At 36.9% G+C, this 13253-nt stretch overlaps 1 protein-coding gene across 14 annotated transcripts in view; it reads left to right on the top strand.

Moving 5' to 3' along the window:
- The window catches only part of HEPACAM2 (HEPACAM family member 2), a 66080-nt gene that overhangs the window by 30408 nt on the left and 22419 nt on the right, over nucleotides 1-13253 (top strand). For 10 of the 14 annotated variants that reach the window (XR_004351544.1, XM_032643911.1, XM_032643913.1 and 7 more), the window contains exons 5-8: nucleotides 9171-9296; nucleotides 9385-9409; nucleotides 9502-9539; nucleotides 10985-11058. Coding sequence is in view for 10 of the 14 variants with exons in the window: in XM_032643911.1 (XP_032499802.1) it covers nucleotides 9171-9296; nucleotides 9385-9409; nucleotides 9502-9539; nucleotides 10985-11058 (263 nt within the window). In the remaining 4 variants the exon portion in view is untranslated. The remainder of the gene's footprint in view (nucleotides 1-9170; nucleotides 9297-9384; nucleotides 9410-9501; nucleotides 9540-10984; nucleotides 11059-13253) is intronic. The other 4 variants (XR_004351547.1, XR_004351546.1, XR_004351545.1 and 1 more) reach the window with 2 other exon arrangements.

Genomic DNA, 13253 nt, shown 5'->3' with positions numbered 1-13253 from the left:
TTCACCATTTAAAACCTGAAATCTGAAATCTGTGGGAGTTCACAATAGGGGTCTCAACACCTTGGAAACTACACAATTTTGTAAGTCTGTAAAATTTGGCATTTTCTAGAAGTCATCTGATTTTCAGAAAGGTCATCAATCCAAGTAGTTAAGAATCACTGCCTAAAATATTTATGTCCACCAAATTCCCAACTTTCTGAGCCTTCTCTTTTCTCTCTACAGTATGATTTCATTCTTCTGTATGATTTCATTCACTCCCATGGTTTCATGTGACACTGGTACATCCCAAATCTTTATCTTTAAAGATCTAAAACTGTATTCCCAGTTACCTTCTAAATGTCTCTACTTTCAAGTGCCAGAGGCAGCATACTGTTTCAATATATCAAAAATGAAGCATCTTCTTTTCCCCCAAATTGCCATTCTTTCTGTATTCCCTGTTTAAATGAATGGTCCTAGTATCTACCAACCTTAGCCAGAAAGCTAAACCCCATCCCAGACTTTTTTCTCTTGCTTATTGCCCTGCCTAACATCCAGTCATCGAGTTTCCTTTCTTTCTATCTCTCAAGCCCATTCTCTTCTCTCCTTCTTCCTTCTTCTCCCTTTTTCTCCCCTCCTCCTCCTCTTCCTCCTCCCCTTCTGCTTTCTCCTCTGCTTCCACCTTCTTCTTCTTTTACTCTGTCCTCTACTGCTACTACTGCTACTGTCAAGTCTTTCTTAGACTCTTCTTTGCATGCAGACGAAGACAAGCCAGATTCCACCTGGGGACAACCTGGGGACAGGCTTGGACAGGAAGTGGTGGTCAGGGTTTCTGTGATTGGTAGAGGAACAAGTTTGCAAAAGGCGCCGCTCATTAATACCTTCTGCATTGGTGTCTTCTCTTTCTCTGTCTTTACAGCCCTGCTGCCTAGAATAGGGCCCGTTACATAGACAGAGTCAGTACATGTTTCTTTAATATATAAAGCAAGAATATAATCCTTGGAATTCTTAGGCCAAATTTTGCAGTACTTGGCCTTTGGGCCATGTGCATCAAAATCACCTGGGGAGGTCTAATAATGTATTTTCATTAAGATACCTCAGACCTATCAGATCAGGACCTGGCAGCTAGGATCTTGGATCTGATTATTTAGCAAGCACAACTGTGACACCCACTTGTTTAAGGTGGGTTTTTTTTTCTCCATAGCCTTTTGAATTTAATTTAAAACTCTTAACGAGCCATTGAGAATGATAAGACTATTAAAAATTTACAGATTGATAAATATATGGTAGGTGGGGCCTTCCCAAGACTCCATGAAGTTAAGGGTATTCATATTTGCAAAATCATTTCAGTACATTAGAATTTACATATTGGCATGGTGAGATTTTGTTTTTTATCGTATGAAGAAAATACCACACTCTCTAGAAGAGTGATATCCAGTGGAACTTTCTGCAATGAAGGAAATGTTTGATGTCTGCTCTATCCAGTATGGTAGTCCCTAGCCTCATTTGACTTTTGAGCACTTAAAATATGGTTTATGCCACTGAGGAACTGAAGCTTTTATTTCATTTTATCTCTATTAACTTTAATTTAAATGTAAATAGCTGCATATGTCTAGTGGCTACCATATTGGATGATGCAGCTCTAGAATTTTTACCTGAATTATGCTTCACTTGGGCAGTAGTTAATAACATATTTCCCTTATAGGTCCCCAAAGCATGTATGTGTTCAGGGTTATATAAATCAGGCACTCATTCATTCATTATTTAACACCTATTATGGGCCAAATACTCAGGTAAGCATTGAAAATGCCATTAAAAAAAAATAATTCCTGCTAACAAGATGCTCACAATTCATATGGATGGCAGGCATGTATGTAAACAGCTAGCATTCTTTGCTTTCTATTTTACTAAATTTTTAATATGATTTAATGAGCTTTTCACCTCAGTGGTTAACTGAAACATAATTTTGAAACACACCATAATTAAGTATATAAAATAACTTTGTGGCAATCTGGATGTTCTCATAGACTTGCTCCTCATGCTCACTGCAAGTGAAAACATGGCTATACTATGTAGGTGTATACTGCAGTGAAGCCTTTCTTACTACCTAAACTTTCTCCATTAATATTTAGCCAAGATATTGTCATAGTATCAGAAGCCCCCAATATTTGATTAAGATCTTATTACCAAGGTCCAAAGACAGCTACAGTCTTAATATCAAATAATTACCTTTTGTAAAATCTAAAAAACCTGTTTGACCAGTACAAAGACCAGACATTTGTTATTATTGTAAATAAGAAGAGCAGGTGCTTATTTTTCAGAAAGATTCAATGTTGTCAACATTCATAACCTCTTTGTGGCTTTTAGAGCTGTTTTCCAGTCCCCAAATGTCCACAGATCTTAAACAGTGGCAAATAGCAAAGAAAATGAGTAGTATTGATGTGTTTTAAGTATTTGATTTTTTTTAAAGCTTTCCAAATGAATTAATCTCTGCAATGCAGGTTAAGGGTACACCAAGCTACAGTGAAAAAAATGGACATCTCTTGTAACTATCAATTGAGCACTTACCATCCACTTTGATGAGCTACCTATATTAATATCTGTGGAAATTTTGAAATAATTTAGAGGGATAAGATACCTGCCTCTGAGATATTTTCAAAACCAAGTTGTGTTTGGCATAACCAGAGTCCAGTTATAAGGAATAGATGAACATTTGTTTTTAATGAGGCAAAGAATGTGGCCAATCAAAAAGTCTCAACAATAAGAAGTGGGAGGCAAAGGGAAAAGGAGTCAAAGATGACTCCAGGGTCACAAATATGGAAATAAAATAACAAAGTTCTGGAAATAATCAAAAGTTTTATTAGGGACTTTCAGTTGGGGAGAAGAAGACTGGAGAATGTGACAATTAGCTCTATGTTTTCCTGCCTGTGTAAGACTAGACCAGATGGTGCCTTCCAGCTCTGTGGGCTATGATTCACATCTAATTTGAGATATCAGTTGACCTTTCTGTATCTTAGTAGAGATATCCTAAAGAAAACAGGGGAAATAGGCAAATTCACACAGCTAGTTGGTAATAAAATAGTATCTAAATTCAAAACCCTTTTTTTAACCACTGTATAAACTGTCTCCCTGGATGTTCTTAACTGAGAATATCAATATCTAAAAGATATGTCACATATATACAAGATATGTCACATATATGTACAAGATAGTGTGTATTTTCTTATCATCTTAACTAACTTCATGCTATATACAAAGATACTCTGGTTTGTCCAGACATGTGTATACTTTCATACTAGTGAGAAATTATGAAATATCTGTAACTAAAAGTAACAGCTAGCATATAAGTTTCAAGGAAAGAATAGCAATTAATGTAATAAATTAGCATTCATATTTTGGAAAAAGAATGATTTTATTACTTTAATTAAAGACTTCCTTGAATGCAAGTGTCCCTACTTTAAAATTTAACTGGGCCTAAATCACTATTGTGACATGCAATATGTATAAAATGAAAATGTTTATGATCAGAATGCAAATGTTCACATTTAATGAAAACATTCCACCGTATATACTATTAGAGTTCTCAAGAGCCACATGGCCATAGTTTGAGATTTAGCTATAGTAGAAATATTTTTGTACATGATTCAGCAAAATCTATCATTTTTTCATATCTATTTCTATTGCACATTTTTCATAAAGAAAAGAATGGGAAAATGACACTACTCCTAGGCAGAAAGATAAATTTACTGATTTCTTCTAACTACCTAGAAATTTTTCTGGTTAAGATCTCCAGGAGGTGTATTTCACCTTGGACCATGGGATGTAACAACTGAGATAAGCTGCAGCCCTGACATCCAGAACCTGAAACGTTAGGTGACATCCCATGAGCATCTAGCATAGAACCACGGTGTCTGTCAGTTGGGGCCATAGTAGAGTGTGGAAATAGCATGCCTCCCCAGTAGGGCACCTTCATTTCCATAGGGACATGAATCAGCGGCTGTAATCAGCTAACAGATTGGATGGGAGAGATCTCAGGACTCCATTCTGATCTTGAAATAGACACGCTGACTGGAACATACGGCTATCCTGTTTTAGGTGCAGTCTCTCAAGCAGCAGGGTTGCGATGGATACCACACCTCTTGCCTATATTTGCACTTAATATGTTATTTCATTTTATTTGTTTGTCAAAGGAGGGGGCAAATAGCATTTGCACTAGGGCTTTGGTAAATGAGTCAGTCATGTTTAAATAATGGGGAGAGTGGCATGCTATGTGCTAAAGAGTACAAAACTCTCTGAAAGGAGGAAGAATGGGGCTCCTGCAAGTATCCAGAACTGCACTTGGGATCCCTATATATTCTTTGTGGCAATAGGGTCAGAATTTCCCTGCTGACTTATTTTCAAGTTGGGTTTTAGAAATCCATCTCTCTAAAATATACTTGCCTAGAGCTGACACAACGGCAACTGTGCCCCTTGATTTGATCCCAGAGATATCTGGCATTTTTATTTTGTGAATTTCAAATGCTGGACCTGGTAAATCTTGTGTGTTCTGGTAGAGAGAAGCAGTGCTGAGCATAGAGAGCCGGGATGCTCTAGAAGAGAAGGGGGCCCAACAGGGAAGATCATTTGTTTCTGAGAAAAGGACTATCTCTATTCTTCATTCTCCAGGGAAAGGACACTTGGCCTTTGCCATAGCCAGGGTTTTAAGCTGACAGGTGCTGGTCACCTCAGGGTGGTTCTCTGATGGAGGGCTAACAGAGGCCAAGGGAGAGAGAGGAAAGAGGGCAATATGGAAGGAGTCTGAAGAAATAAAGAAATAATGGTAAAGGGAACGAGTTGGAGCCTCTGTAGGACAGAATGTACAAATTCAGTCATTTTAGGAAACACAAAATAAAAGGGACAAAAAGGTAAAAATAGAGAGGGGAGGAGATGTATCTCATATAGTATGAGACATCCAGTCATTGTATGTTAAACCTATTACAAGGCCTCAGAATCCTGGAAGTGCCTGGCAAAGAGCTGATGTATGCCATAGTGTAACTTCAGCATAAGAATGAGAAATACTCTGAAATAATACTTATTAGCATATTTTCAGGTTTAAGGGGGAAAAAATAGCTGACACTACAGTAAAATATTTTTCATTGTAAAGTTCACTGTTGAAACTGGACTAGAATAAATTAGCATTGAATTTTTTTTTTTAGGGACTAAGGGATATTGAATCTTAGTGAAGGCAGTCTGGCTATCAAGAAATGAGAGAGTCAGAGCACATCAAATCTGGTGTTAGAAAAGGTTAGAGGAAAAACTGAATATATTGGGGGCTACCTGCCAATTATGAAAACCATTCTTGGGCTTCCCTGGTGGCACAGTGGTTAGGTATCCGCCTGCCAATGCTGGGGACACAGATTCAAGCCCTGGTCCGGGAGGATCCCACATGCCACGGAGCAACGAAGCCCGTGTGCCACAACTACTGACCCTGCACTCTAGAGCCCACGAGCCACAACTACTGAGCCCGCATGCTACAACTACTGAAGCCCTCACACCTGGAGCCTGTGCTCCACAACAAGAGAAGCCGCCGCAATGAGAAGCCCGTGCATAGCAATGAAGAGTAGCCCCTGCTCTCCACAACTAAAGAAAGCCTGCACGCAACAAAGACCCAATGCAGCCAAAAATAAATAAAAATAAATAAATTTATTTTAAAAAAGAAAAGAAAAGCCTGGGAGAAAACTATTCTTTGACCATGGATCAACAGCAAAAAATTAAATTTGCAGTCAGGGAAAAAACTATGTTCCAGTCCCAGTTCTAGGACTTACTGACTGTGGCCAATATTTTCATTTCTCTCAAACTGTTTCTTTATCTGTACCTATAAATGACACTTTAAATTTCTTTATTATTTTCATTATTACTGATATGATATATCTGTACCAAATAAATGGGAAACAAATGTACATTTGGTTTTATATACATATAATGCACATACATTTAATTGTGCATATCTGAAAATTGTGTAGTTTTGATTTTAGTATTGGATCTAAAATAAAGAAATAAGAGAATTCTCTTGATAAGAGTGGTGCCCAACTCATATGCTGTGTCTTAAATCATGCCATTTTATTATTTAGTATTTCTTAACAATTTTTTCTTCTTTATTACTTTGCTTTTGTATCACTGCTTGTGTCTCAAGAGACCATTCTATTTACCTTTATCTTATTGACAACCACAGCAGAGTATGGGTCCTTCTGAATTTATACTTTAGAAGCATGCACCTATATATAGGGTCATTTTTTTTTAAATCTCAACAAATTTCAAAAGATTTATATCAAGCAGAGTATGCATTCTAAATAGAGTGGAATTCAACTAAAAAAATCAAGAAAGAAAACTCCCAGGCATGAGGAAATTAAACAATATGCTTCTAAATAATCTCTAGGATAAATAAGAAATCACAATGAATATTATAAAATATTTTGAACTTAATAATAATGAAAATACTTTTCAAAACTCAGGGGATGTTGTTCAGTTAATAAGATTGTCTACACATACGAAAGTGATGGAGAAATTGTTGATTGTTACACTTAAGAAAGTGATGGAGATGATAATACAGATTAAATTTAAAAGTGCATTGTTTCTGTAGCCATTACATTACATATGGCGAAAAAAAATTGAGTTCTCCCGGTATTCAAAATCTATTTTCCAATTTAGCAAAGAAGCCATTCACATCACTGTTAAATGAAATTCCAATGAATGTCATTGTTGTTTCACTTTCATCTTAGTACATATCAGCCAGCGTTCGTGTTGAAGCTACACTTGTTCATCTATGATGTAAACTATCTCTTTGCTGAATTGGATAGTAACCAAGCATTTATTTGAAGTATAATTGTTTCAAAGCATGGTTGCATATCACCCACAGGTTGAAAATGCAAGAGTTCAGCAAAAATCAACAAAAGCATTCCATGAGAATCAATTAGATATATGGAATTAACAATAAAGAGTACTGCATATTTTATTATTAATTCTAAATTAGGCTACACGTCCTTCATATCAGTAAAATTTATAACTTTTGTATGTATATGTGTGCATATAATTCTTTTTGATACTCAGTTACTAACATACCATTGGGTATAGTGTCCTATTTACATAAACTTCATGTAAAACTCTTTGGCTGCCTCGAGTCATATAATATCTGAGCAACAAAAGAACTTAAAAACCAATCATTCAGGCCTCCTCCTTTTACTACTGGAAAAATCCAGACCCTTAGAGTCAAGTGGCTCATTCAAAGCTTCCCAGCTCTTTAGAGAGAACAAACCTGTGAAGTAGGAACACAGTATCTGAAGAAAGGCTAAGACCTCACACAGAGATCACCCAAATGCTAAAGTAGTTACAAACCTAAAGCGCAGCATTCTAACAGTGGGAGAATATAACAAATTATTAACCAAGAGAAAAGGAGGAAAAATAACATTTCTAATAAGTTTTGTGATGTTCTGGTCTAGATCAGAACCAATAAATTGCCATTCTAGTCCATTTTATACTACCTTGCATTTATTTCTTCCACCCAAAGCTAAAAGGACTTTACCTTAAAATCTGTTTAAAAGCAATAAATATTACACAGCTATTGTAATCCCATAAAAAGAACATTTTAAGAGCACAATTCTCTGAATGCATATCAGAAATTTATAAATATACGATCTGAGATGGTAAAGATTTTTGGTGATGAAAAGCAACCTGCTTAAACTCTTAAGGACTTAAAGGGAGTACAAGAACAGTATTACATGGGAAAATTAGAGGAGATAGCATGATTTCCATGACTTTTTAACTGGAGTTTAACATATATGATCTACACTACATTATGAAAAGATTCTGGGAAGATTAAAAAGTGAAAGCATTGTAGGTAGAAAAGCTGAGAGTACATATAGGTCCACAATGAAAGAAAGGAAAGATTAAGGTTTCATCCTTATCTTGGCTGCTGGAGACCTCAGTAGAGGCTTTGTGGTGGAAGACAACATGGTGCAGGCTGGATATTTATTGCAGAGTTGAGTCCACACCATGTTCTTCACCACACCCAGATCCTCCAAGCTGTTCTCCACCACGGCAGAAGGGAAGTGACATCCCATAACTTTCACTTCCACATTAAACTGGACAGAGACAGGCAACTGCCACCATTCATTTCCACATCAATGTCTGATTCACATGATAACATGGAAGACATCTGTTACTTGCTTTTGTTGAAGGCCACACAACTTTCCACTTTATAGATTAACTCTCTGACTAAGCATGTTATAGTCTGGAACTGGTGTTAACATTGCCATACTTAGTAAGTTTTGTCAAAACAGCATCAAAGTGAGGCAGCACAAAGTGTCAAGAGTCTGGGGGCACATCTGGACTTTGCCACTTACTACCTGAGTGACCTCAGGCAAGCCTCAGATTCCCATCTCTAAAAGGGGATAATAATATTACCTCCCTAATAACATTGTTGTGAACATTCCATGGGTTAATACGTATCATGTGCTCTTAGAAGAGTCTGATGTATTATAAGCACTCAGCAAGTGTTAGCTTTTAGCACTATATTTTATATAGAGATATTAACAAAAGGAATGACTTGCAAAACAGTGAATTGTAGTCAAAGGTGGCACTTTAAATGTCTTATTGACAATCATACACACATTCTATTTTAGGGATTAAAATTTCTTTATTGGTCAAAAATTAGTAATTATTTGAAATGAACACCTCCCCTCTCACACCTTTAACTACATACCACTGCCCTAGAAAATCCACATACCTGAACAATGTTAAAAGAGTGAGATGGAAAGAGAGAGAACAACCTAGCATCTGGGGATGTTTTATACAATGAGATCCAACAGATCCAAGCTAAATGCTGGTGAACACTATTGAAAAGTATGATATGAGCTATTTGCTACATCTAGTACAACATATTGGTATTATCCTGGACAGCTCACCACATTTCCAATCACAAATATCCTTAGAGAGTTTAGTATGTATTCTAAAATAAGTGCCTGCCTTCTGTTTGGTCTCACTCAGACTTCTCTTTCTCTCTCTCTCTCTCTCTCTCTCTCTCTCTCTCTCTCTCTCTCTCTATATATATATATATATATATATATACACATTTGCAGTACTGTACCATTTAGGATTTATTTATTTAGGATCAATTTATTATTGATCTTTAATAAAAATATGTTTGTCTTTTTATTTAGGAATAGAGAAACTTGCACAAAAAGGGAAATCATTGTCCCCTTTAGCAAGTATAACTGGAATATCACTCTTTTTGATTATATCCATGTGTCTTCTCCTCCTATGGAAAAAATATCAACCCTACAAAGGTAGGTTAAAATTTTTTTTTTAAATTTTGAATGGTTTTATATGTGCACTAAAGTGTATCTTACTGTGTTTCTTCTTTTTTGGTTTTAGTTATAAAGCAAAAGCTAGAAGGCAGGTAATGCATATGTTTCTATGAAAATAATTTTTCTCTTGAATGCTTTTTCCTCAATGATTAAGGCTGACAGAAACACCAATTTGTCTTTTCAGGCCAGAAACCGAATACAGGAAAGCTCAAACGTTTTCAGGTAATGGCTGGGCTGAGAGGGGCTGTTATCAATATTAATTGATTATTATCAACATTAATATTAATTGATATGTTTTCAATATTGATATTGAATGTTATCAACATTAATATTAATGTATATTAATATATATTGTTGATATTAATTATATATGTAAAATGTACTAGTTACATAACAGAATTCACATGAGATAACACTAACACTCCCTTCCCAGGATGACTGCCCTCACTTCACAAAGTTCTATCCCTTGTATTAGTTTTATGTAAGTCACACAGGCCTGTAAGATAAGCCTGAAAGGCACTTTCAACTCCATTCCACAGACAAGAGAACTAAGGCTCAGAGAGACTGTCACTTGCCCGCCATCACTGAGTTCTGCTGAATCCTGTTCCATTGATCCTCTTATTATTTTGAAAATGCCCAAGGGTTCTCTCACTGTGTCAGTTCCTAAAGGAGATACAGTGCTGGCAGCTCCTTCCCAGGGAGAAGAGGAAAGGGAGGTCCCACAGGTTTGCTGCTTCTCTGTCCCCAGCGGTGCCCCTCACTTCTGACTCCCTACTGAGTTGTTATAAGTTAACAGTGGGGCTTTTGCTCAGGCCTTGGAGTCAGAGGAGCTGGGTTTCTATCCCATCTGTGCCACTTTCCCCCAATGTCACCTTGGGAAAATTAATTATTTTTCCTGACCTCAACTCATCTATACAATAGAGATCATAACTTCCCCTCAGGGTTGCTCTGAGAATTAAATCCAGTAATGTAGGTGGAGTGCCTAATGCAATGCCTGGATGCTCAGTAAACATGGGTCTTCTTCCTCTTGTCTAGTCCTTTCTCACAAATGATAAACCGTCAGAGTTCAGAAAGGCCCCAGAGACCACCTGGTTCCTCCCAACCACCCCATTCCTGTCATTTTACTGATGATAGTTTAGGTGACATCGGACTTGTTTTCTGTTTTGTATGTATGGGTAGCAATAGTTGCTTATTTATTCTTATTAGTCCTGGTGGACTTTGTTAGATCTAGCAGAGTACAGTAGATATTATGGGTGGATTAAGAGCTGCTGTGATTGACAGATTGAAGCCTTGGTGTTTATAAGTGTCTGGTAACTGAGAGTTACAAAGAACAAGGCTGCCCACATGTATTTATATAATATAATATAATATATATATTAATATTATATTATTTATAAACAGTGTATTAATATATAATACACTGTTTCCACATCAGACTTTAAGAATAATTGTCCCAATTCAGTTTCAGTTCTGAGCTTCAACAGGAGTGATTTCCAATACTATTTAGTGGCAGCATGACTATAGGGGATTTAGAAATGTTAAATTGGTTTTATACACATACCACTTGAAGCAAACCATGAAGATAAGTTTTATAAAGGTTTTTCTAAAAAATAGCAATAGCAATTTGAGGCATTTGGTTTGTAAGTAGTATTTGTTTTCCATTTCAGGCCACGAAGATGCTCTGGATGACTTTGGAATATATGAATTTGTTGCTTTTCCAGATGCTTCTGGTGTTCCCAGGGTTGGTTTTGCTAGTGGCCAGTTAGCCCAGAAATAGCATTCTGCTTCACCAGAGGTGTAAGCAGCATTCATTTAGCATGTGGGCAGTGTGGTCAGATGGCTGCATTACCCTCAGCAGTGTTTACTCACTCTGTAATGAATGACGTTGCCGGATCTGGGGAACTAAAGCATCTTTCTCAGCCTCTATCAATAAAGCTAACACAAATAAGGAAGTTACACGAATTCATAAACATTCTTTACCTGGTAAGCTCAGGGAAGAGAGAATTAACTAGGTTGAAGGTCAAGAGAAGTGAATAAACAGGGGACCAAGAGTCCCTGGTTTAAATAATTCTGCATCACTTTGATGACTGCAGCCTCTCACTTCACTGACTCTCTCTGTTGCTCAGTTTCCCCTTTATTTCCTCCTCATATCTCATGAGGACATTACAAAGACAATTGATTATACCCTTGAAGGTACCTTATGCTCTTCAGAAGGAAGGTACCATATAAACCCAAAGTATGCAGGTACATATCTTTACTTTTTCCTAAAGGTGCATGAGATGTGAGAGCGGGAACTTTTATACAGTTGAAGCCATTTTTTTCAGTCCACGCAGACAAGGTCTTTTCAGCAATCAGTTTTGTTTAACAGGCAAGCAGAATGTTTCTCTGAGCTAATCAGCTCATTAACATTTTTACAGATTTATGTACAACCGATCTTTCCTATGTTTCCGTATTCCCCTATGATAGTTCACTTAAGGAAGGGGCCAGAAACGGACTACTTGCCTCTGGACATTTTCATTTCCTTTTTTAAAAGAGAACTATCAATATTTGTTGTTAGGGATTGGTTACCTCACTTGTTCAGAGAATTCTATATAAGATTCTAAGGTTCAAGCAGTAAGTTACCTGGCCACAGGCTTTAGTTCTCAAATGCCACGTGAGTAATGGAGGGGGATTGATTGGATTTCATCCTTCTATGGGTGAGTCGTAGCACCAGTGCCCACATCATCACAGATGAAGAGAAAAACTGCATTGCAAAAGCTTTGCAATGTCCTATTCAGTCTCATGCAGGATTGGCTCACCCTTCACTTCTACAACCAAAAAGACAAAAATAAATATTTGGTGGATCAGTTATTTCAAACAGCTCCTCACCATGGCAGAAAGCACCCCTCTCAGGTGTGGCTTTTAAATGGGAAAGCAGGAAACTGAAGAGCTAATAAGACTTAAAAGTGAATTTTGAAGTCAGTTTTTATTCCTAGGAATGCATTGGAAAGGAGTGAGATCTATGTAGGAAACTTTAAATTTAGCCTTGCAATTAATCAGTACTCAGTTTCAAGATTTTATTGAGAGGACCTCTATCTGCTCAAAATACTACAGTTCTAAAGAGCCTGAGGCAGAGAAATGAGTGCTTGATTACGTATCAGAAGCCCCGCTTATATCTGTCGTAAGTAGAATAACTCAACTTGGAACTATGCCCATCTTCAATGCTGAAAACTCCTGAGGAATCAGCTGAGGTCCTTCACTGGCAATTCCAGGTGCTTTGGGAAGAAGTGAGAAACCAACACCAACAACCCATGGAGCAGAAGGACCCAGACATGAGTAGGAGGATCTGTGTGAGAAGCAGCCAGAATGGCAGTTATGTGTGAAGATTAACAGCTAAATGCAATGGTTTTGAGAAGAAAAGGAATAATAATAACATTACCAAGATCTCAAAATTGAAGTTAAGAAGGAAAATAAATTGATTACTAACTTTTTGAGTTTTTAAAAATCAGAATCATCTTTGAGTTTGTTGTGATACATGTACAGATGCATACTCCTCTTCTCTCTACTTACTGTACATTTCATTGCCCATTTAGCACTTCTTTTGGGGAATTGGACAGAAAGCAATGGCATGAAATGAACAAATTTATTACTTGCTAACAGGTCTAATATTAGGTTAGTTGAGTAAGTTAGTCATTATCTATAGATTCCTTTTATCATAGCCTCTGAACACCTCTATACCAAAGAAAATCAAGAGTTGATCTTAAGTAAAAACAAAACTCTAAACCAAAATCCCCTTGACACAAAAATGATAGGATGAATCACCTATTCAGTCCTAGGATGAATAGCCTAGGACTGCCATGAGAGCTTTAACAAGTAGAATAGAAACAGGCAGTTTCCAGAAAAATCTAAAGCTAAGATATTCCAAAGTAACCTAGCAGGTCAAATGAGATAAAGAAC

The sequence above is a fragment of the Phocoena sinus genome, chromosome 9, assembly GCF_008692025.1.
Source record: "Phocoena sinus isolate mPhoSin1 chromosome 9, mPhoSin1.pri, whole genome shotgun sequence".
Classification (NCBI taxonomy): domain Eukaryota; kingdom Metazoa; phylum Chordata; class Mammalia; order Artiodactyla; family Phocoenidae; genus Phocoena; species Phocoena sinus.
Note: the sequence above shows the minus strand (reverse complement) of the source record. Positions and strands in the feature narration are given on the sequence as shown.